Source organism: Xiphias gladius, chromosome 6 (genome assembly GCF_016859285.1).
Source record: "Xiphias gladius isolate SHS-SW01 ecotype Sanya breed wild chromosome 6, ASM1685928v1, whole genome shotgun sequence".
In the NCBI taxonomy this organism is placed as follows: Eukaryota; Metazoa; Chordata; class Actinopteri; order Istiophoriformes; family Xiphiidae; genus Xiphias; species Xiphias gladius.
In genome coordinates this window covers 7,798,237-7,821,137 of record NC_053405.1, presented here as the reverse complement: position 1 = coordinate 7,821,137, position 22,901 = coordinate 7,798,237, and the positions used below count along the sequence as shown (strand labels likewise).

General features: G+C 40.9%; 1 protein-coding gene across 19 annotated transcripts in view; it reads left to right on the top strand.

The window, feature by feature from the left end:
- dock7 (dedicator of cytokinesis 7) overlaps positions 1-22,901 on the top strand; it is a 51,778-nt gene that overhangs the window by 27,398 nt on the left and 1,479 nt on the right. For 2 of the 19 annotated variants that reach the window (XM_040128476.1, XM_040128475.1), the window contains exons 22-51: positions 197-361; positions 575-595; positions 880-1,049; positions 4,008-4,097; positions 5,595-5,690; positions 5,810-5,950; positions 6,325-6,438; positions 6,932-7,099; positions 7,299-7,438; positions 7,839-8,008; positions 8,748-8,926; positions 9,075-9,257; positions 9,596-9,755; positions 10,057-10,153; positions 10,776-10,793; positions 11,924-12,020; positions 12,193-12,327; positions 12,417-12,569; positions 13,173-13,331; positions 13,537-13,637; positions 13,764-13,956; positions 14,106-14,249; positions 14,652-14,783; positions 16,703-16,717; positions 20,602-20,727; positions 20,936-21,025; positions 21,161-21,397; positions 21,578-21,721; positions 21,856-21,962; positions 22,479-22,646. In XM_040128476.1, coding sequence (XP_039984410.1) covers positions 197-361; positions 575-595; positions 880-1,049; positions 4,008-4,097; positions 5,595-5,690; positions 5,810-5,950; positions 6,325-6,438; positions 6,932-7,099; positions 7,299-7,438; positions 7,839-8,008; positions 8,748-8,926; positions 9,075-9,257; positions 9,596-9,755; positions 10,057-10,153; positions 10,776-10,793; positions 11,924-12,020; positions 12,193-12,327; positions 12,417-12,569; positions 13,173-13,331; positions 13,537-13,637; positions 13,764-13,956; positions 14,106-14,249; positions 14,652-14,783; positions 16,703-16,717; positions 20,602-20,727; positions 20,936-21,025; positions 21,161-21,397; positions 21,578-21,721; positions 21,856-21,962; positions 22,479-22,646 — 3,913 coding nt within the window. Of the gene's footprint in view, positions 1-196; positions 362-574; positions 596-879; positions 1,050-2,220; positions 2,314-4,007; positions 4,098-5,594; positions 5,691-5,809; positions 5,951-6,324; positions 6,439-6,931; positions 7,100-7,298; positions 7,439-7,838; positions 8,009-8,747; positions 8,927-9,074; positions 9,258-9,595; positions 9,756-10,056; positions 10,154-10,775; positions 10,794-11,923; positions 12,021-12,192; positions 12,328-12,416; positions 12,570-13,172; positions 13,332-13,536; positions 13,638-13,763; positions 13,957-14,105; positions 14,250-14,651; positions 14,784-16,702; positions 16,718-20,592; positions 20,728-20,935; positions 21,026-21,160; positions 21,398-21,577; positions 21,722-21,855; positions 21,963-22,478; positions 22,647-22,901 lie in introns of all 19 variants that reach the window. The other 17 variants (XM_040128490.1, XM_040128489.1, XM_040128481.1 and 14 more) reach the window with 17 other exon arrangements.

The window sequence follows — 22,901 nt, the reverse complement described above, 5'->3', positions numbered from 1 at the left end:
TTCACACAATGTCACAAATGAGACATAAAAAGGGTCTAAATATTTATGCTAAGAAATACTTATTGTGTGACCATCCTTTTGGATGTCGCTGACATACTGTAACTTTATGTGTATGTACACTGCTATTTCTTTCCATGTCTGCATTTTTGTACATGACAGTTTGCTTCTGTCTCTACCTCTGTGTGTATTTGTTTAGTGAATCTGGGCCAGGCATCCTTCGAGGTCATGGCATCCGTAGTCAACCGGCTTCATAAGTACCTGGACACCAGCCAGGACATGCATGGCCGCAACAGCCTGCTGTCCTCTTACATCCACTATGTCTTCCGTTTGCCAAGCGCTGACCCCAACTCACCATCGCCAGGTATTCAATACAGTTAACTATCTCACATTTTTCTTTATTCTATATCTATTCTTTTGTTTTCTCCTTTTAAGTTAACCTCATCCAACCCCCACCTCCCCCTCATTGGGTGTCTGTGATCAAACCTACCTGCCATAATTTTTCTTCTTCTATTTCTTTTTATCTTTTGCTTTTTTTCCTCCCACATCCATTTTGTCTTCTGCCTGCCCAACACAGACCCCAACTCATCCTCAACAGGTAGATATGGTCCACTGCTGTACATCTTAATTAGTGTATAATTTTTCTTCCTCTTGAATTAAAAGTTCGTTAAGTTCTTAAAGCATTTGATCTGTGGTAGAAGACAAAATTTCCTGCAGACCCTCGGTATTAGCTCACAACCCAAGGTGAAGTTTCAGGTGCAATGGCTACTTTTTTTCGGGGGGGTTTGGAATGGATTTTAGTACGGGCATTGTAGTAGTAGTAGTAGTTATTTCCATCTCATCCCACTTGTCCAATTTTCCCTCCACTGTGTGTTGTCCTAGGCCCAGGGGGGTTGGGAGGTTCGGTTCACTATGCCACCATGGCTCGCTCAGCTGTTCGACCAGCCAGCCTCAACCTCAACCGCTCCCGTAGCCTTAGCAACAGTAACCCTGACATTTCCGGTACACCCACCTCTCCTGACGACGAGGTCCGCTCCATCATTGGCAGCAAGGTAGGTCATCAAACAGTGTCTTTGGTTATATTAGAGCCTGTAACCTCTTTAATCTCATTACTTTTAGAGTTTTTCTGTTAAACACTAGAAGAGGCACTCAAACTCAAAATGTTTTATGTGGTCTTAATGTGGACAAAACCAGCAGTGAAAGATATTAATGTATTTTGGACACTGGTACCTATATATATATTTGGTTTGTCCACACTGCATGTGGATGTCAGATATCAGAATTAAATAATATAACATTGCTGTAATCTAGCAGCTTTTATTGATTTGTGATGTATTTTAGATAATCACATGTAAGATGCTTGTACTGAATCTATAGTTCTTAACCCACATCAAGGTAGAGGCCTTTCATGTGACCCAGGGGGGGCTATTTTATCAGCATGCAAAATGTATGGCCAATGTGTAAACATGAGCCTAGACATCTTATCTCTCTGACTGCTGTAACAGCAACCTGACACACGGACGCATACATGCATGCACACACAATGCTAGGTCTGTGCAGGTTGTGAAAGGCATATGAGACATGTAATTTACAGCCTCATCGGTAAAGCAGGTGCTGTAAGAAGATACAACAGCACATTGTTTCAATAGTCATACATCTTTTTAAAGACATTAACGATAGTGTATTCTTTGCAATTTTGACCGGCTTTCTTTCTTCCTTTTTATTTGATTTTATTGACCTGTTGGCATGTATTTTGTCTGGTATAATTTGTAATTTGCTACTTCAAACATTTTTTTTTTTTTTAATGTAACCCAAAATGTACCTTAGCAGTGAGTGAATGATGTAATGTGCCTTTCTAATGGTCTTGCTGTACTTTTAACCATGACATGATGGATGCAGCCCCCTGTTTGATGAATGTTCCCTTTGCTGCTAATACAAAACTAAACCTTTCTTCTCTTGTCTCTGAGGGAGGGGAAGTTATTTCTTACATAGAGAAAGAAAGGGAGAGAGAGAGAACCTATGAGTTTTGGTCCTCTTTGGTGATGATTTGGACTTTAAATTTACTGACAGCTAACCCATTTTTGGCCCTTGGCATCTTCCAGCAGTCCTGACCTCTGAACCTCTGTAACCTGTCATTATTCCTTCCCTCCTCCTTCCCCCGTGCTGCTCGCTTATTCCCTTGCCTCCCGCCTGCCTTGTGTCCTTTGACCTTGGCACCCCTAGGGCTTAGACCGCTCCAACTCGTGGGTGCACACCATGGGCTGTAAGAGTGCCCCCTGGGGATCCAGCCCTGGGTCCGCTCCAGAAACCATGCAGGTGGTTTTATGAATGCCCCGTCCTCCACTTTGCCTCACTACAAAAAGAACTCACCCTGTTCACCTTGAAGGGATACTGGGATATTTGGAGTTTTGGTTTATTCGAGTACTTTTTCCGAGATATTGATAGCGAGGTGATTGTTGGGACATGGGGGCAAACCTCAGCCTTCTTTGGATTTTTATTTATTGTTGTCCTGTTTTTCTGATCAGTTACTCAACTTATTTGCAGATGCTTCCATTGGTTTTCAGCCACATGACTATGATTACCACCATTTTATGCTGTTTCTCCAAACTACAGAGTGCTGAACCATTTACAAAATGTATAGTGTAGTGCAAGGACAAAAAAGACCAAAACTTCAGAATATTGCAGTATTCTGGTAAACTTATAATCACAACCCTCCCATGATCCCATACATGGGAGTCACAGCCGCCTCCATGACCCATTAACTGTCATGTTAGTCTCAGGTGTCATCCCTTTTTACTAATCACATCTAACACCTCTGTTTTTCTCAGTACTTGCAGGAAAAGACGCGTATTCTAAATGCAGATACTGCATTGCCAGATTTTATTTGACACCAGAGTTAACCATGGTTGCAATTTCTTGGACATTGTTGGCCTCACTTTTTTTTTCATGTCAAACGTACCTGCTGTTGGGTTTATGTACTGTTATTGCTAAAACCTGAAACTAAGACACAGTGTTCCTGTGAGTATTTCACAGAGGATGTTGAAGTGGTAGAGAAAAAGGGTAGTGTTAGAATCATCTTCATCAGCAGAGTAGATGCATTCGTTTCATTTCATCTGTTATTTCCCTTACTAATTTCTGCTTTTAACACAGTTAATCACTCCCACTGCTTTAATCCCATAGTCCCTCACTCTCAGCTAGTATCCCTGCCTGACTTTCTACTAACCGTACATAGCATTCACTTTGTCACTGGAGCATGTTATATCTGTGAGTGTGAATGTGTGTCTACATGTGTGGGGTCTTTGTGAGCTTCACTCTCCATCTTTTTGTGATGTTATGTCCTCTGTCACTTTGAGTTGTCATGACATAAGACTTTGTTAGTTACTATTTTACAAATACAATTTTATGAATATCAAGACACAAAGATAAAATTCTGCATATTGTTATCGTAAAATCCCAGCTAGATTACCACTTTAAATTAAATGTGCTTACACTGACAGGGCACATAAGTTATTTGCATTTAACCTGAAAGGGAACATTATGTTAGTTTACCTACCAATAATAATAGCTTTGATACTGTAGGATGGTTTTTTCTTATGCCATTTTACATGTCTGAAGTAATGTATTCACCCTGAGGGATGCAGAATGGCAGATCATTAAGCAATGGCTGTATCATCAAGGAAAAGAAATCAACTTTGTGTCTTCACCTGATCTCATGGCTCTTATTCAGCCATTTTACATCCCTTCTTCAAGGAACACAAACTACTTATGTATCTGACTGTTTTAGATTTTGGGTACAACACTTGTAAGTGTAGTGGCCCTGTCCCGTGTCTAATTGTTTTGTTGTCTTCATGTGTGACAAATATGTGCAAGCAATCACAAAAGTGTGTAGTGTGCGTGTGTGTGACCCAGCAGACACATTTCTCTGTGTGCTGAGGAAAAAGGTGCAACCCCACACTCTAGTTGCTCCTCCACTAACCTTGTTGTCACCGTTCCATTCATCCCACCCATAGGCCATGGAGCGCTGTGGCAATCGCATGTCTTCGCACACTGAGAGCGCCAGTTTCTTGCAAACTTTAACAGGACGGTTGCCCACAAAAAAGGTAGAGCCACTTGCACTGGGGGAGGAGCCAACCCCGCCCACCTCTTTATTCGCCTCCTCACCTGTCTTGTCTGTGGACGTGTGCCTCTGGATTGGTTGATGTCGTATTTGTTGGTTGTGGAGTCTTGTTGAATGCTGAATGTCACTGATCTGCCTCTTGTTCAGAATGTGTCCAGAAGTTCTTGATGTGACATGGATGTTGGTTGTAGTCTGGCTAACGTTGACTGTGTGTTACAGAAAGTTGTATCCACTTAGTCTGGAAAGTCTTCATTCGTTGTGCACCATCAAGTCAGTCACTGAGTGTTTGTGTTTTTATTTAATAAAGCTGTTTTTTTTGCCTTTTAATCAGGTGCCCTGACAGAGATACTGTACCTGCAGTTCAAACAGGTGGCTAAAGTTAGCTAGTTTGCTACCAGAATACAATTTGTTACAAAATTCTCTGGTCCCCCGTCCAGCTTTTTCCCCCGCAGCTTTCAACAGCATCCTCGGGGCATGAAGTTTGCTCAGTTGTTTATACTCTGCAATACTCAGTGGTTAATACTGACTACTTTGAATAAGTATACAGGATGGTTCTTTTAAATACACATAAATCTGCAAAAGATTAAAAGATTAAAAAATGTGTTTTGTCTGCAGGCAGCACTTACATAATAAATTTAATAAGATTTAAAATGTGGATTATCAATCAGGTCCTGCCCCTTCCCTATATTTATATGTCAAGATCAAGGAAGACTTGCCAGACTGGACTACAGTCAGTGCGTTAGCCAGACTGTGGTGGATGCTGGTTTTGCATAAAAATGCACACCTAAATAAATGCAAGTTATTGATGCACAATACTTAAAAGAAATGAAGAAGAATAAATTCCTCTCTATATGTTTAAAAAAAAAAAAAAGAAAACATTTTAAGTTACACAATAGTGCCATTTACATGGTGGTAAGAGTGCATTTTTTTCTTCATTTCTAATAAGTAAAGATTGTTGCACACAATTGAGACATATTTTTGTGTTTTTTATTTTTATTTTTTTATTTTTAATGTATTTATTTAGATTTTTTTTGGACTTGGTAACCTGAATTGTAACACCTAACCTCACTTTATCTTGAATCAAATTTTCAGTGTTGGGGTTGCAGGGGCTTTACTGGACTGTAGTGTTATTTCATATAGAGAATGTTAGCATTGCTAATCATTGTTACAGACTTGGGTTACAAAACTGAACTGAGTTTGGGAAAAGAGAGATTTTTTGAAGTGACATGTTGCTTACCAACATACATATATAGTCGGTTAGGTTTTACTTTATGTTATTATTTAGTAAGTACATTTTTGAACCCTGTTTCAGTATATACAACATGTAGACCTAGCTATATTTTAAGTGAATCTAGAGAGTGATACTTTTTCTGGTGCCTCACATTCTTTCTGTTTGGCTCTATCGCTTTCTGTTTCCCTCTATCTCTCTGTCCATCCGTCTCCCCCTTTTTGTCTCTATGTCTTCCGCTTTCCTACCCAGCTTTTCCATGAGGAGTTGGCCCTCCAGTGGGTGGTGAGCAGTGGGAGCGTCAGGGAGGGCGCTCTACAACAGGCTTGGTTTTTCTTCGAACTCATGGTAGGAAACAATCTTGACACAGAAAAAGGAGCCTTGTTCTTACCAGTCATCACAGTACAGTAACTTTTCTGTGAAATACAATATATTGTGTTCTATCCCAATGAACACCTTGACCACAGGTGAAGAGCATTATCCACCACCTTTACTTCACTGACCGCTTAGAGTCGCCCAGGAAGAACCGTTTCCCAGAACGCTTCATGGATGACATTACAGCCCTGGTCAGCACCATAGCTGGCGACATTGTGTCTCGCTTCCAGAAGGTAACTAATGACCCAACCAAGAATCTCGTGGTATCAGAGGGTTCCCGGTTGGCGTGCAATTTCTGGAATATCATGGCACTTTAGAGACTAAGTGCATGCAAGGGAAGTCAGGGAAGCTATGAATTTTACAAATGATTGTTTTCAAAGTAATATTAAAACAGATAACATTTGTACTGTATTTGACAATTTTGTTTCCACTTTGTGTATGCTTTTGACTTTCATAATGTGCCAGTTAGTTTGAGGTCAGAGGAGATTTCTCATATCATCCTTTTTGTCTGTCTGTTTCATTGACTTGACACAATATAATAAAGTACAAATCACAATCAAAACGCCAACTCTGGAAACTTATTAAGACGCGTTTCTCATCCAATCAGGACCTGGAGCTTGTGGAGAGACTAAACACTAGTCTGGCCTTCTTTCTCAATGACTTGCTCTCAGTCATGGACCGAGGCTTTGTCTTTACCCTAATCCGGGCATACTGGAAACAGGTACCTTTTTTTTTTTTTTTTTTTTTTTTTTAATATGTGATAAATTTATTTTTAACACAATTTTTATGACACATAATGCAACTCTGGCAGGATCAATACGAGAGAAGAGAAACGTGATGTATTGTAAGTGTCTGAGTAACTTTCAGCAGCAATCACATAGCAGACAAGAGTGTGCAAATTAAAAGGTTAAATGACTGCCCTAAAAAATAAAGATCTCCTTTTCGTATAGATATTTATTGAAAGCTACTACCAGATATTGTCCTGTTTGTCTATGTTCTGGTGCTGTGATACCTTTTAATGATGGGTCCCGTGTTCAATTTAAGGTTTATAAATAAAGCACATCACAGCACTAACAATATATCAAGGACTACTTTGTGATATTTCAAAAATTCTGTTATTTTGACAGCACATACCCCGTTTTTATTTATTAGGATGCATTTCTCAGTGTTTCCTTGAAAAATATACAGTAATGTGCGCTGTCTCCTCTGTCCAGGTGTCCACAAAGCTTTACACTCTGCAGAACCCAACCCTGGAGTCTTTGAGGCTTGACTTCTTGAGAATCGTTTGCAGCCATGAACACTACGTCACCCTCAATCTGCCCTGCAGCCTGCTCACTCCGCCTGCCTCACCTTCCCCCTCTGTTTCTTCAGCGACTTCACAGGTCAGACAAAAAGAAATGCAAGGAGATTGTACATTGTCTTGTCAGATCACTGTTTTCACTAGTCTTGAACATTGATACTCTAAAAAATGACAGAAGACAGTTTTGCTTTAGTTACAGTCAAAATATTCACTGATTAGAATATTAATGGTGTCTGTCTTGGTTGGATCTTTTGTATAACTCTCTCATTTCTTTGCCACAGAGCTCTGGGTTCTCCACACATGTCCAGGACCAAAAGATCGCCAACATGTTTGAACTGTCCGTCCCCTTCAGAGAGCAACACTATCTGGCTGGACTGGTACTGTCTGAACTGTCTGTAATACTGGACCCAGACAATGAGGGGTTAGTATGTTCTGGATGCATACCTTACACACCTGTGTGAGTTTTAGGGTCAGAGTTATGGTTTTACTGAGAATCAGTGTTTAAGGAACAATATTGGAAAACGTGTCATCCTAATGAATGGGTGTCATTGTGTCTGTATGTGTCTACCCAATAAACTGACTGTGTATTGTGAAGAAAGCAAAGTGATGTTTTCAGATAAGAGCCTCTGTATCTGTTTGCGAGAGATAAGCCTCTATGCGTAGTGACTTGTAAATAAGTGCATAGATGCCAAACAAGCACGGGAGTGAGTTGTGGTCTCTCTCATCCATTGTCCTTTTCATACGTGAAATTAAACATATATCTCTTTTGTCCTTTACTTTTCTTTTTTAACTTTATTTTTCTTTTGTGCTTTTCGTCCTAGGATGTTTGGCTTACATAAGAAAGTGGTGAGTGTCGTTCATAACCTCCTGTCCAGCCACGACTCCGACCCACGCTACGCAGATCCTGAGGTCAAGGCCCGGGTCGCCATGCTTTACCTGCCTCTAATTGGTATCGTCATGGAAACGCTACCGCAGCTCCATGACTTTACAGGTAAAGATCAGGAGCAATACTTTGAACATACAGTAATTTAACAAATAGTTGTTTTTTTGTTTTTTTTTAGCATGTTTATCTTCGTTTTTTTCACTCCCCAACTGGCAGTGTGTCAGTCATCAGATCTAACTGTTCTCTTCCCACTATTCAGTCAGCAGCACTCTTATCAGATTTCTCTTAACTGAAGCAGTTGAGAGTGAGGCTCGCACCATTGTGTCACAGATCAGCAGTTTGGCAAATGGAGTTTTTCTCTACTGCGTTGAGCTTACATGTGGCAAAATGCAAAAAAACTCTCGTGACCTTGTAAAGTATATCATTTGGAAACCAGAAGGTTGACCTGAAAATGATGTTGCACCTTACCATACCGTACCAGCTGATCTATAATCTCAGTTCATCCTTAACACATTTCTTGTTCTCTGATTCCTGAGCTCGTATTTAAATGACCCATTCTTAAATTAATATTAGCAGTAGTTCCAGAGTCAATTTAAGCCAGGTTTAGAGAAGGCCATGTTATAAAGTTTGGTCTGAATTAAATTTTGTAACTTTTTAAGAAAGAATCTTGCTTAACTTACAGTAATCGATATGTAGAGTAGAGAGAGCGTACACAAATAGCAGTTTATGTCATGTTCAAATGTAGTGGGATCCATCCAAAGGTTTATTCTGTTATTCTTATATTTTGTCTCCAATGCCAGTTATTTGGTCAGTTTAAATTTCTTTTCTCTCCTTTTTGTGTCACTAGAGTCCCATAACCAGTGGGGTCGGCCAGGTGGTCCCCAGGGGGCAGCAGTGGGCAGCAGCGGAGAAGAGGCAGAAGGAGAGGGTAACAGCATGATCAGCCAGACTGTCGCCATGGCGATAGCAGGCACTTCCACCGCCTCCCCAATGTCCCGACCAAGCAGCTTCTTGCTCAACTCGCAGGTAAATGCCAGTTGTCATATAAAGTTGTCCACACAGAACAGTCCTAATAGTGTCTATTTTTACAAAATCATAAACTTGAGACCATTGTTTCTGATCATACCTCTTCTCTGTTATTTCACTCTTGACTCCTCGTGGTCCATCTCTCCAGGCGAGTCGTCAGCATGGAAGCTTCTCTGCCGAATCGAGTCGTAGTCTGCTCATCTGTCTGCTGTGGGTGCTGAAGAACGCTGACGAACTGGTGTTACAGAAGTGGTTCACAGACCTGTCAGTGTCCCAGCTCAACCGCCTGTTGGATCTTCTCTACCTCTGCGTCTCCTGCTTTGAGTACAAGGTAATATCAACAGGGAATACGCTGACTGACTAACAAGATGGCGTCTGCACTATCCTCTTGCATTCAGAACATAATGCATCTGATGTTAAAATGCTTTGGCTACTGAATGTTGGTATACATTAATGGAAGCACACCTCTTTCTCTGCCATGATCCATCACTTAATTGATATTCCTAGCTCTTTCTGCTATGCTGTTTGTTTGTTTTAATGCTTTTTCTCGCTTGCAAATTTGCTGTTAACGCTACTAACCTGCTTTGCTTGCTGGGTGCTGTACTTCAAATAACTTCCCCGCTGTGTGCTCTCTGCCCGTCCACTCACCCTCTGCTTCATGGATACAAGGCCCATGTTGTGTTCACCATGCAGGGGAAGAAGGCGTTTGAAAGAATGAACAGCCTGACCTTTAAGAAGTCCAAAGACATGAAGGCCAAGCTGGAGGAGGCCATACTTGGCAGCATCGGGGCCAGACAGGAGATGGTGCGACGCAGCCGTGGGCAGTTAGGTGAGGGCACACACTCACACGTGCAGACAGAGATGCAGGTGGAAACCATTTATAAACATATGCATAAAAAACTAGAAAAACTGAACCAAGGAGACAATTTGTGACTTACACAAACGTGTACAAAAATACACACAATTAATCACCATATCCTGCTTTCGACCCTCCACACATGCATACAACCGTGCACTTTGATAGTACCGTAGATACAGCTATAGCCATTCAACCAAAGTCATTTTTCTGTGTACACGCAGCCTCTTTCATCAGCATTAAAAAGGTAAATAATTGTTTCTCTAACATTTAGAGCGGAGTCCATCTGGCAGTGCTTTTGGCAGTCAGGAGAACCTTCGATGGAGGAAGGACATGACCCACTGGAGACAAAACAGTGAAAAGATGGACAAGTATGCTCTTCTTTACACTTAAATTCGCTTTCCTACTTCTTAATTTATGTAACAGAAAAAGATACCCCAAGACCCCCGAGCTGACGATTCAGTCGAACAGTGTTCTATGGTCTCTGAGGAAACACACACATATCATTGACTCCCCAGCTTCACATGTGCTCGTTTTCCATTTTTTAATTGGTAGCAGTCATTTAGAAACATATACTAATACATTATGTACTGTGTTTAAAAAAGGATCATCCTTTAATCCCCTTAACTGAATATCACTGCTGAAGTCCATTTTGTAATACATGTCATGTCATCACAAACTGTGCCCAAGCGCATTCATTGTTCATTATTATTTTCCGTATGTTTTGCTGGATTTACATAGGAGCAGAATTGGACTTATTTAAAATGTTAGAATCTCCGTGTTTGACCAGCGACTACAGATATCTGTGTAGCACTGTTTAAACTTTTTTGTATCTTATGTCATGTTTTTTTGACAGATGATGACCGAAAGTAGTGTAGTGCTTTTTTGATTTTAAAATGTTATTTTCTTTTCTGTTCTTTTGTAAATTCAGCTACAGCCTTTGTTTTCTGTTAATTTCCATTTGTTTTCTCATGTTGCTGTGTGTTTATGTAGGAGTCACAGATCAGTCAGGTATTGTATGGTCCGCATTTGCTGTGTGCTCCTTTGAATCCCTCCCCGCTTTAGTTCCTCATTTATGGTGTATTCTCATGCATGTGGGAAGTTAGACAGTTAAAATAAACAACCAAAAAAATGTATTAGTTTGTATTAGGTTTCCAGCTGTTGAACTTGGCTTTGAACAAGTCATGAAAATTATTTCCGAATTGATTTTGTTTTGAGTGAGAAATGTTAATGCTCTAGTCAATGATGAAGCTGTATTATAAATTAAGTTCTTCTCTATTTTAACTCTCTAAGTTCATACATGCATATAAATGCACCAACAGTGACCCCCGAACCTGGTTCTGACTCTTGAACCCCCCCCCAATCCCATCAGTCCCTCTGTCCTGGTAACCATGTCTGTCTCAGGGTTGGTAGTGGTTGCAGTGGGTCTGTTTTTGCTTTTTAACCAGTGTGCTTCTTGTTTTGGGGTTCTGACTCATGTGTCTCCCTGGTTGCTGCTGGAGCAAAAAACAAGACAGTTGTAGCCATAGCTATTGTTTGTCATAGATTGTTGTTCTTTTGAATAATATAAAAGTGAAATACATTACAACTAAAAGCTAGTAAAGTTTTCTATGCTCAAACGTAGGCATTTTAGAGCATGTAGATGTACAACATTTAGCCCCGGTGTTCCATGTATAGAAAGAACTAGCTTTTTGCTGACTTTAAACCTGTATTTCTTAACCCTCTGGTGAGGGAAGTTATAGGTTTAGGTCAACTGTGTAATGTAAATGGATCAGCATGAATTTTTGCAGTGGAACATTTGAAAAGGTTGAGGTCTGTGCCATGCAGGTTAACGGGTTTCAGGATGACACTGGATTTTTAATAGATGTACACAAACATCTTTAATAATATTTGTGTTGGTGTTGTATGTAAATATAATCTTTCATTAATTACATTTTAAGGAAATTAGAAAATTGCCTTGGGTTCTCGCCGGCACATGTCTTTTTCTTCCACACAAAAACTATTGCATTTTTCATGATTATGGGCAATGGTTTGAATTTGGTGACTGGAAGCTCATGCAACATTTAAGGATAAATCATCAGCAACGCAGTTTGGGAGTTGGTAATCATTCTGTGACATTGCTTCTGCTTCATTAATTGTAGGACCAGAGCCGAGTTGGAACATGAAGCACTTATTGATGGTAACCTTGCAACAGAGGCCAACTTAATTATTCTAGATACCTTGGAGATCATTGTACAGGTATGCAAGCGAACAAGACTCTCTACATTTACCCATACAAAATGCAAACATGCATGAGCGCAGTCATAAATACTGATATCACTGTTGTAGTCATGTAGTCATGTAACACTTAAGCATACATAAACCCAGAAATGTTCCTGTAACACCTGCATATGTGTCCCTCTTCCTCCAGACGGTGTCAGTGACAGAATCCAAGGAGAGTATCTTGGGCGGGGTGCTCAAGGTGCTGCTCCACAGCATGGCCTGCAACCAGAGCGCCCTCTACCTCCAGCACTGTTTTGCCACACAGAGGGCACTGGTTTCTAAGGTAAGACTTCTGGACTGTTATTAAGTGCTTTATTTAATTTCATCCTTACAGTTCCTTACAGGACCTAGTACTTCTCTCTGCTTGTGTAGTTTCCTGAACTGCTATTCGAGGAGGAGACAGAGCAGTGTGCTGACCTGTGTTTGCGACTACTGAGGAGCTGCAGCAGTAGCATAAGCACCATCAGGGCCCACGCCAGTGCTTCCCTATACCTCCTCATGAGGCAAAACTTTGAGATCGGCAATGTAAGTGCAACTGCAGAACTAAACATTTACAATCTAAAATGTTGTGTAACTTTCATAGTGCTACTTTTCATAGGTGTATCAGCGGTGAAGGATAAAAGTACCAGTGTCTCTACCTCACATGCTTCCAGAAATTACTTCTAGTTGAATCTCACATGTTAAGAAGCCTTGTGAAGCCATGTGCTTTGCAAGCACTTTTTATCCAGAGAACAGATTGTTCAAAATAATCTAATTACTTTAAAAAGAACTGCTAGTAAATGGAATCGTTAATATGAAGAACAAACTTATTGTTGGTTGGCCAGTCCTCAGCTATTGTCCTGTATTGGTTTATTACTATTTTTCTTTCACTTTCCATCACACAATTTAGTACCAAACCAAACACTGCAATCAGCCATCATAAATAGGCACAATCACTTGCGTATGCATCATTTCCTTTGTTGTAGTACAGACTTTTCACACACAGACCTTTTTAAAACAAGTTATAAGGGAGAAGGGATTTGCTCTGCAAAGTGCTTCTTTTGCAGTCTATATCTCAAGCACAAGCCAGTAGCCTTGAGAAAATGTTATTTGTTCAACCCTTTCCTCACTTTGTGGTCACTCTTTCAGAACTTTGCAAGAGTGAAGATGCAGGTGACCATGTCTCTTTCCTCGCTGGTGGGAACATCTCAGAATTTTAACGAGGAGTTCCTGCGTCGCTCTCTGAAGACCATCCTTACGTACGCAGAGGAGGACCTGGAGCTGAGGGAGACCACGTTCCCAGACCAGGTATTGCTTTATTCCATGGAGTAGTTTGTTGAACCTCTATCACATTGTGAGAAGAATGTGGGATGGCTGATAACGTATTACTAATGGTTGATTTTGTATAATGAATTTAGTCATTTTTATATCTATACTAAACCTTGTTTTTTCTGTAAGATAAAATATTGGGGAAGCAGCCACTTAATTCATGGTCTCCATTCTTTTTTTCCAGGTCCAGGACCTTGTGTTTAACCTGCATATGATCCTCTCTGACACAGTGAAGATGAAGGAGCACCAGGAAGATCCTGAGATGCTGATAGATCTCATGTACAGGTACAGACTACCTTTGCACTAACCACTTTTGATTACTTAGAAACATATTTCTGCATTATGATCATCATTATCTTGTTATTTGTGCCCCTTAATGTGTGTGATTAATCTGGGTCTCTTTCCATCCAGGATTGCAAAGGGTTACCAGACCTCTCCAGACTTGCGGCTGACATGGCTCCAGAACATGGCTGGGAAACACTCAGAGAGGAATAACCACGCTGAGGCTGCTCAGTGTCTGGTGCACAGCGCTGCTCTGGTTGCAGAATACCTGAGCATGCTGGAAGACCGCAAGTATCTGCCTGTGGGATGTGTCACTTTTCAGGTAAGGACAGTTCTAGTAGTAATGATTGTACATATGTCTGTCCTCTGAGGTATTCTACATAACTTCTTGGTCCAAGAAATGTCTGCTAAGGTGTGTGCTTGTATCGTTTTTCTTGTATTTGTGCATGTGTGTGTGTGCACACGTCTCAGAACATTTCCTCCAACGTGCTGGAGGAATCTGCAGTCTCTGACGACGTGGTGTCACCAGATGAAGAAGGCATTTGTTCAGGCAAATACTTCACTGAGATCGGTCTCGTGGGACTCCTGGAGCAGGCTGCTGCTTCGTTCTCCATGGTAAGAAGTAGAGAAGGAATAGAATGGTTCATTAGATGGATGGATGCTAAGAGGGATGTCATTGATGAAGCTAGTGAGCCTGTGGCTTCCTCTTTCTCTCACAAAACAAAAGAATTTCACTGTTTATTAGTTTTTAAAATACGAAGTTACTCAGAATAGCTGTACTTATGGGACTAAGCATTCATGTGGTATTATAATGTCATAAACATTATTGTAGTTATTCGTCCCAGATCTGCTCATCCAAAGTTTTGAATAGAAATAGTAACGTACAATAAAAAAGCTGAAGTCAGATTTTCATGCAACTTGTTCCGCTTGTCCAAATTTCTAAATGTAGGCCAAGGTGTTGGTATTTTTGGGTGATTTATTGTACCGCACCAACATTTGTCTTGCCCTCCCTTCCAGGCCGGCATGTATGAGGCAGTAAACGAAGTGTACAAGGTACTGATCCCTATCCACGAAGCCAACAGGGATGCAAAAAAGCTGGCCACCATTCATGGTAAACTACAGGAAGCCTTTGGGAAAATTGTTCACCAGGTAAACACACACACTAGACTCCAGTCACTTGAGGTGCAAAGTTGCTGCTGGATTTTTACAAGATCCAAATGAGAAAAGTATTTCTTAACTCACTTTGACCCAGATTGGATGTTTTATTTCCACTGTCAGTCTCCTTCAATGAAAAGATCACATTTGGGTCACATCAGGTTACTAATAAGCTTTTTGGCTGGACCGCATGTCTTCGACGGACTGACTGAGTACTGACGTTACACCACTGGTCAGCTGGCCAAGTGTTGGATTTTCGACATTGGCCATTGCTCTTTCAAAATGAATTGGTGTGAACCGTTTCTATTACGTCATCAGGGTCCGTTTACAGTCCGTTTCGGCAAGTTTTTTTTTTTTTTTTTCACAAAAGCACCTAGCAACAAATATAAAGACTGTAGGGGCAAATGTTAGCCTACTGTAGAAGAGAGTCGCCAGTATTTCCCAACAAGCACAAGGTCGGGCTTTCCCTCCGCAGGCACAGCTCTCTCTGGTCTCATTCATTTGACCGCACGGAAGCCGACACAGAGGTGAATGAGCTTCTAACTTTCTCTCTGTGTGTCCATTTTACAAGTAAATATAGCCGATTCACAGCACAGCCATTGTCTTTAACTTATGTCTATGGTGATTTTGTCAGATGACGTCACGGTTATGAAATCCGGATTTTAGCAGTTGCAGAACAGCAGCTTGGAAATGGCTTGGGAAGTGACTGATGGTTAACATGTAGTCTTGATGGGCCGCGTTTCAGTCACTATTTCATGCTCGTTCCCTTGTCTTGACAACAGAAACAGAAAAACGTGTAAACGAGAACAGTTTTATAGGGAATTCAGCTCTATTCAAATACTGTATATGTGAGCACAGAGAGTAGGAGCAGCAAACAGATAAAGGGCGGTCCAGCCATATACTAGGTTTTGACCTAGTCTTGTTTCCCTTTGTTCTTGTGTAAATCCAGTAAGAGCATGTAGTGTAAAATGTTGAAAAGAATATCTGGATAGCATGTTCCAAGATCATCACTCAATATAAAAATCTCAAAACTGACACATTCACATAGATGTTTTGCACAGTTGCACCTTTATCAGACACAATTCTTCTGTCACATTTTTGAGGCGGTGTGGAGGGGTTAAATTCCTTGCAGCAGGGATTTATATTAGTAAAATGAGACAAGATCAAGGTCAGGTAACAGAAAGGATACAAGGAGCTAAGCTTCTCATCTGCAGTGCCTCAGAATACATTGCATTCATCACGGTCTTGACACAAGTAACAGGATTACGTCCCCAAACAGGAAATATCCTGGATATTTATCAATGCTGCCTTCACACCAGCTTTCACACAGACACAACTTTGCATGGTTTTATTATTTGTCATTTTAATTCTGGTGTATTTATATATTTATTTATATTTTGTCCGATACCTTGCATGCTTTATTATAGTTGCTAAGTACGAAACTAAGGCTGCATGAGATGTGGGAAGACAGTCCTGTTGGTTTTGTTTTGTTTTTTTTCCATCAAAGGCCAGTTGTGTGACTCATAATGACGATGTCAAGTTACAGTGTGTGCTAGGTTACAGTCATCTGGTGTGCAGAACAACAGCTCTCAACAACACTTGTAAAAGGAAAAAAACAAATAAATAAGTTTGATTCATTCTATGAAGATAACATCCATCAGAATTTTTTTGTACCTCTTGATATCTTGAGGTCAGTTGCTCTGTTCTCCAGCTCGACAGCTAGTAACCTGGATTTATTTCATTTTAAGAGTCCATCCTTGCCGTAACGTGCGTGTGTGTGTGTGTGTGCGTGTGTGCGTGTGCGTGTGTGCGTGTGCGTGTGTGTGTGTGTGTGTGTGTGAAGTGCCACACTGTGTATGGGGGGGTGTATGTGTGTTGTCGTTCACATGTCCTGTATTCTCTTTGTCACACAGAGTACTGGCTGGGAGGTAGGTGGCTTAATGGTTCCTGCTTGGCCCTGCTCACGTTGTTTATCTTTTTTTTTTTTTTTTTTTTTTGTATTTCTATTTCTTTTTTTTATTTCATCTTTTTATTTGCCAGCCGTGGGCATTCTGTTCCTCTCTTTGCTTTGTTACATACATCCAATCCATTAACACCTGCAGGCAATGTCATCTGTCCATCCCAACTGGGGACACTGGCTGTTTGGGCAGCAACACCCTCGCCATTTTCCTCTCGCCTCCCTCCTCCCTCCTCTTACTGCGCAAGAGGAGCTTGTTGTTTTAACGTGACAGTGTTGGCAGGCTGTGCATGGGAGCCACAGTGTGTGACACTAATGACAAAAGTCTCAGTGAATGCATCACCTGCACAATCCGCACTTTTACCGTCCTCATCTTCTGTCTGTCCGCTGGTGTGTCAGTCAGAACACATTCATTGACTGGCACCGCCTGCTGTCACACTTCATCTCATCCTAAACCACAGGGCTCGATTTCAGTGCACTGTTTCTACGTGAAGGGTATCTGTTAGCTTCCCTTCTCTAGCCATGAGTCATTCGTTCCACACACAATTAAATGAGCCGTTTAAAACACATCGTGTTGTAAACTTCTATTGGGTCGAAGCTAGAACCAAATTCCTGAGGCAGTCAATGTTTTTTTTCCAAGAGGGTTAATCTCACAGTAATCTCAGGATTACTTGATTTAACCCTTTTGATTTTGATTAGTTCGTATTCTTGCCTTTTCTTTTAATAGTTCAAACTAAATCGACCCCTGATTATTTATTTATTTATTTATTTTTTTCCCCATCCATTCTTTTGTTAACAGTATTAACCCCTGAGTTTCATGGTTTGTTGCATGAATTGGACAGAGCACCCCTTGTTCCTTTTGGAAATGCACTGAGCGTGCATGGTGTGTTTCAGAAGGTTGTGGATCTTTATTTTCTCACTTTGTCTTTCTTTTTACTTCGTAACTGTCTGCCTTTGCATGATCCGGATCCTCCACAGTTTATGTTCTTTCTCAAAATCAATGGAGATATTTTTGCTGTTGTGTGTTAGTTTGTGTTGTTTTTTTAAATTCTCTGGAGGAACCCAATCCTGATTAAAATTTGTTCTGTTTTCTCCTTTTTGATTTCCCTGGTTGCTGACCCTTCCTTCCCACTTTATTAATTGTGTCTTGTGGTAAGTTCTTTAGTTTTCAGGGCTTCTTAAATTACTGCTTAAATTTCTTTTTAAATCAGCACTTGAAGCAATTGATTTTTTTTTTTTTTTTTGCCCTAAACCTTACACTTACCTAAACCTTATCTAATTAACTTTTACAAGAAGTTGGATGCCAGTCGCTTCAAATTTCATTAGCTTCCCTATTTCTCATTCCAGAAACACACATACAAACTTGTTTACACACACCTGTGTCATACCTGCTGTACCTCCTGACCTTACTGTGTACTTTATTGTGAAGCTACCCTCTGAATGTTCTTTCCAAATAGAGCTCTGTGCAGAAAAAAATCTGAGTTTCTCTGGTGCATTTGGTGGTTTCCCATCACTAAACTTCAAGAGATATCACGGGTGGTTGAGTTTAGCAATCAGTTTGAAGAAGTGGCAATTTTTGTTCTGCAAAGACTCTTCGCTCAGTGTTTCTTTGGTTCATCTATCTCTCTTCATGACTCGTGGCTGACATATGCCATCTAAGGCTGCCTTTAGCAGGCTTCTCTCTGGATTTGATCTTTGAGCTTGGGCAATTTTTTCAGAAAATATGTACATACAAGCTGGGCAAAAAATAAGATGTCAGCGTTCAAGTTGAGTTCAATTTTTTTGAATAATATTCCCATTAAGATGTATCTACTATACTTATTTATGTCATGCAAATATTCTGCTGGCTGGTAAAGGAGTGCTTTCAAATTGGCTGTTGTTTTCTGTCGGTCTTTGGTTCTCTTTGCCTGATATTCTGAGGTGAAACACTGCATCTACCTGTCATCTCTGTATTCTACAACTGTAGAGTTGAAATAACTGTAACACAAGCTTGTAAAAAATTGAACTTTTACATTAAATTACATTTACTCATTTGGCAGAGGCTTTTATTCAAAGCGACTTACAAATGAGGGACAAAACTAAAGATTTAGTACAGCAGGAGACCTTGAAGTAAGCACTAAGCACTAAATCTGTTCAATAAGCCAAAGTGCAAGGAGACGTGCACTGAGTGTGCACAGTAAGTGCTGGTTAGGCATGTTAAGGTGTTACAGGTGTTAGGAGAGGAGATGCTCTAGGAGGAGATGATTCTTCAAGAGTTCTGTGAAGATAGAGAGGGACGCCCCTGCTCTGATAACATTTGGTAGCTCGTTCCGCCACTGGGGAACCACAAACGAGAACAGTCTGGACTGTGATTGCCGTCTGTGCAGCGAAAGAGCGCAAGCCTGCAGGATTGAGTTAAAGTAGATGGGTGCAGAACCAGAAGTCACTCTGTAAGCAAGCCTTAGTGACTTGAATTTGATTCGGGCTGCCATGGGTAGCCAGTGGAGGTCAATGAGCAGGGGACTGACTTGTGATCTTTCAGGCTGATAAAAAAAAAAACAGGTGTGCTGCCACATTCTGGACCATCTGTAAGGGTTTCACTGTGCGTGAAGGGAGGCCCACTAGAAGGGCATTGCGGTAGTCGAGGTTAGAGAAAACCATGGCCTGTAGCAAGAGTGTGGTGGCTAACTGAGTCAGATAAGGCTTGATTTTTTTTTATGTCGTATAGTGCACGACTGGGAGACAGCTGCAACATGGTCAGAGAAAGATAGTAGGTCATCAAACACGACACCTTTTCACAAGCTTGGTTGGGGTGAGAGATGAAGAGGCGATTTTGATGTTGATATTGTGATGGAGAGATGAATGGCCGGGATGACTAAGAGCTCAGTCTTAGAGAGGTATAGTTGAAGGTCGCATTCCTTCATCCGTGTGGATATGTAAGAAGGATAAGCCAAGATCTGTGGGGTCATCTGGCAGGTAATACAGGTATATCTTGGGTGTTGTCTGTGTAGCAGTGATATGAAAAGCCATGCAAGCGGATAATTGGACCCAAGGAGGTGGTGTATATTGCAAGGAAAAGGGTCCCCAGCACCAAGCCTTGGGGCACCCCTGTGGGGAGGGGATGGGATAAGGACGTATGTCCTTGCCATGAACCATTGAAGGAACTCCCAGTGAGATAGGATTCAAACCAAGAAAGCCAACAGCTGGTGCAAAAATGTCCCGCCTGGATCTTACTGTGGGACTATTGACTAGTGTAGGGATGACAATCTAGAGATTGCTGAGCTCCTCTTGGCTGCTTTCTGTCTGATACTGGCTTCCATAGACATCTCTCAAAACACTTGTATTCACCCGTACAGATTGCAACACAGTGAGCAGAATTAGCAAAATTTTCACATACCAAATGGAAGTTCTATTACTAAGGTCTTATCTGTGTTAGTTTTGTTCGCAGATTGCCTTGCAGATTATGAAACTCCGTTGCACCCTTAGCTGTCATTTCTCTGAATGACCTACAACCCTTTCTCCTTTCCTTTTCCTTTACCCCTGTGCACTGACAGTGAGTCAGCTGAAGTCTGTTATTTTTGGATGGATTTCCCATCAGAATATAAAGCAAAAATCATGAAAAAAATAACACTATCATTCATTCTAAATCATTACTGGCCTCCATGGTTAATTACAGTATGTTACAAAACTTTGTAAGAGTTTATGGTATTCACTGTCTTTCTGAATCTGATTTGGACGATGACTTTCGATATCCCTAAATTTTTCATTTTGAGTGTTTTTTTTATAGTCTCGATCGAAATAAACGTACTTAGATTAATTTAATTCACTTAATTCCAGCACTAACATCTATTTTTCCTCTGCTCACAGGATGGGAAGAGGATGTTTGGTACATACTTCAGAGTTGGATTTTACGGTTCAAAATTTGGCGACTTAGACGAACAAGAGTTTGTGTACAAAGAGCCCGCCATCACGAAGCTGGCAGAAATCTCTCACAGGCTGGAGGTACAGACCTCAAAGTTGCATTATAAAATCATGTATTTGGTGGTACAAAGCCAAACAGTTATTTTTGAGTTACATGTGATGTTCCTATAATATCTCCCAAGACCCAAATAAAGGTTTTGATGTCACATTTCTTATCCAAACACTTATATTTAAAAAAGAATGGCTTTCAAGAAAACCTAATGAGACCTTGTGCTGTATTTCTTCTCAGGGTTTCTATGGGGAGCGATTTGGAGAGGACCAGGTAGAAGTCATTAAGGATTCCAACCCAGTGGACAAGTGCAAGCTGGACCCAAATAAGGTGGATTATTGGGCAGAGTGTCCATATTGGTGGATAAATGGCTGCTGACATTGATTTTAGTCAAACTGTTAGTCTGAATATCCAACAGAACAGTAGAAACACGACCTAAAAACTAAACCATCTTTCTTCCTGCAGGCATTCGTCCAGATCACATATGTAGAGCCGTACTTTGACACATATGAAATGAAGGACCGCATCACCTACTTTGACAAGAACTACAACTTGCGACGTTTTGTGTACTGCACGCCTTTCACCCTGGATGGGCGGGCACATGGGGACCTTCATGAACAGTTCAAACGCAAGACCATCCTCACTTCCTCCCACGCTTTCCCTTATATCAAGACACGGATCAACATCATCCACAAAGAGGAAGTAAGTGAATGTTTTTCAACAAGTTCATGGAAGTACTACTTTTCAATTTGTTTTTTTATACTTTTATCATAAAACAACAAAAACTTATCTGTGTAAGGAAGAATTCAAGGTTAGGAGGGGGGCTGTAACTTAGTGATCTCCCTGAATACTAAAACCACTCGTCTTTCTGCCATTTTCCAGATTATTTCCACACCCATTGAGGTGGCAATAGAGGACATGCAAAAGAAGACTCAGGAGCTGGCTTTTGCCACCCACCAGGACCCTGCTGATGCGAAGATGCTGCAGATGGTCCTACAGGGATCAGTTGGTACAACTGTCAACCAGGTAAGGCTTCAAGATGTCTGGTGTATCTGACAACAAATATAGTTCTGAGTTGCAAAACCATTATTACAAAGACCAAATACTGAACCTATAGATTGATAAGAAATCTCTGTTTTTTGCATCTCTGTTTTTTTCAGGGTCCTTTGGAGGTGGCTCAGGTGTTCCTGTCAGAAATCCCCAGTGACCCAAAACTGTACAGACACCACAATAAGCTACGGCTCTGCTTCAAAGACTTCACCAAGAGGTATGGACTGTGGATGATTAACTGTATACCTGTTAACAGCATCTTAGAAATTTGTTTGAGGGACACGAGATTTAATCTGAAAGACAAGTTTTATGAGAAAACAGTCTCACAATCATGTGATCCATTTCTCGAAATGATAAGAAACTGACATTATAATTAATAGAAAAGGATATTTTGATTATCATTGCAATATGATAAGTCATATACCTGCTGCTGATATTAGGACATTCCTTGGGTTTATGTTGACTCCTGTGCAAAAGCGAGCACTTGCCTATTCTAATGGCTACTTTGACTAATGATTCCACAGTTGGCTGAAAAATGGACTTTGAAATCCGCCTGTAGATTACAGTGTTAACACGAGCAAATGCTCCAGTAAACTTTGCCTCAAAACAATGAGCAAAGCAAAGATTCTCCATCTAGCAAGCTTTTTTGGCATCTAACTGCTGCCCTTACGAAAACAGACAAAGGGTCGTACTGAATCTATATGACAGTATTTGACGGATTGCTCTGCCAAAGGTGTGAAGATGCCCTGCGTAAGAACAAGAGCCTGATTGGTCCGGACCAGAAAGAGTACCAGAGAGAGCTGGAGAGGAATTACCACCGGCTGAAGGAGGCGCTGCAGCCCCTCATCAACCGCAAGATCCCTCAGCTTTATAAACCTGTACTGCAGGTCAACTCACACAGGTAGGACTGAACAGGGGCACTGTCCCTTTGTGTGAGAGAGAATGAGCAGGTGTGGGTGTAGATAATATGCTGTGGATGTTAAATTAAATCAGCCTTTGTTTTATCTTCTGTAAAATCATGCAGCAAACGGACAGCTTGACAAGGTAGTTTGGCTCTTTCAGATGACGTTTTGTGATGCTGTTTTAATCCCAATGTTCCGTGTTTGTGTAATGTGTGTAGTTTCCACTTTTCGTTGAATTTCTGGAATATCAGGGC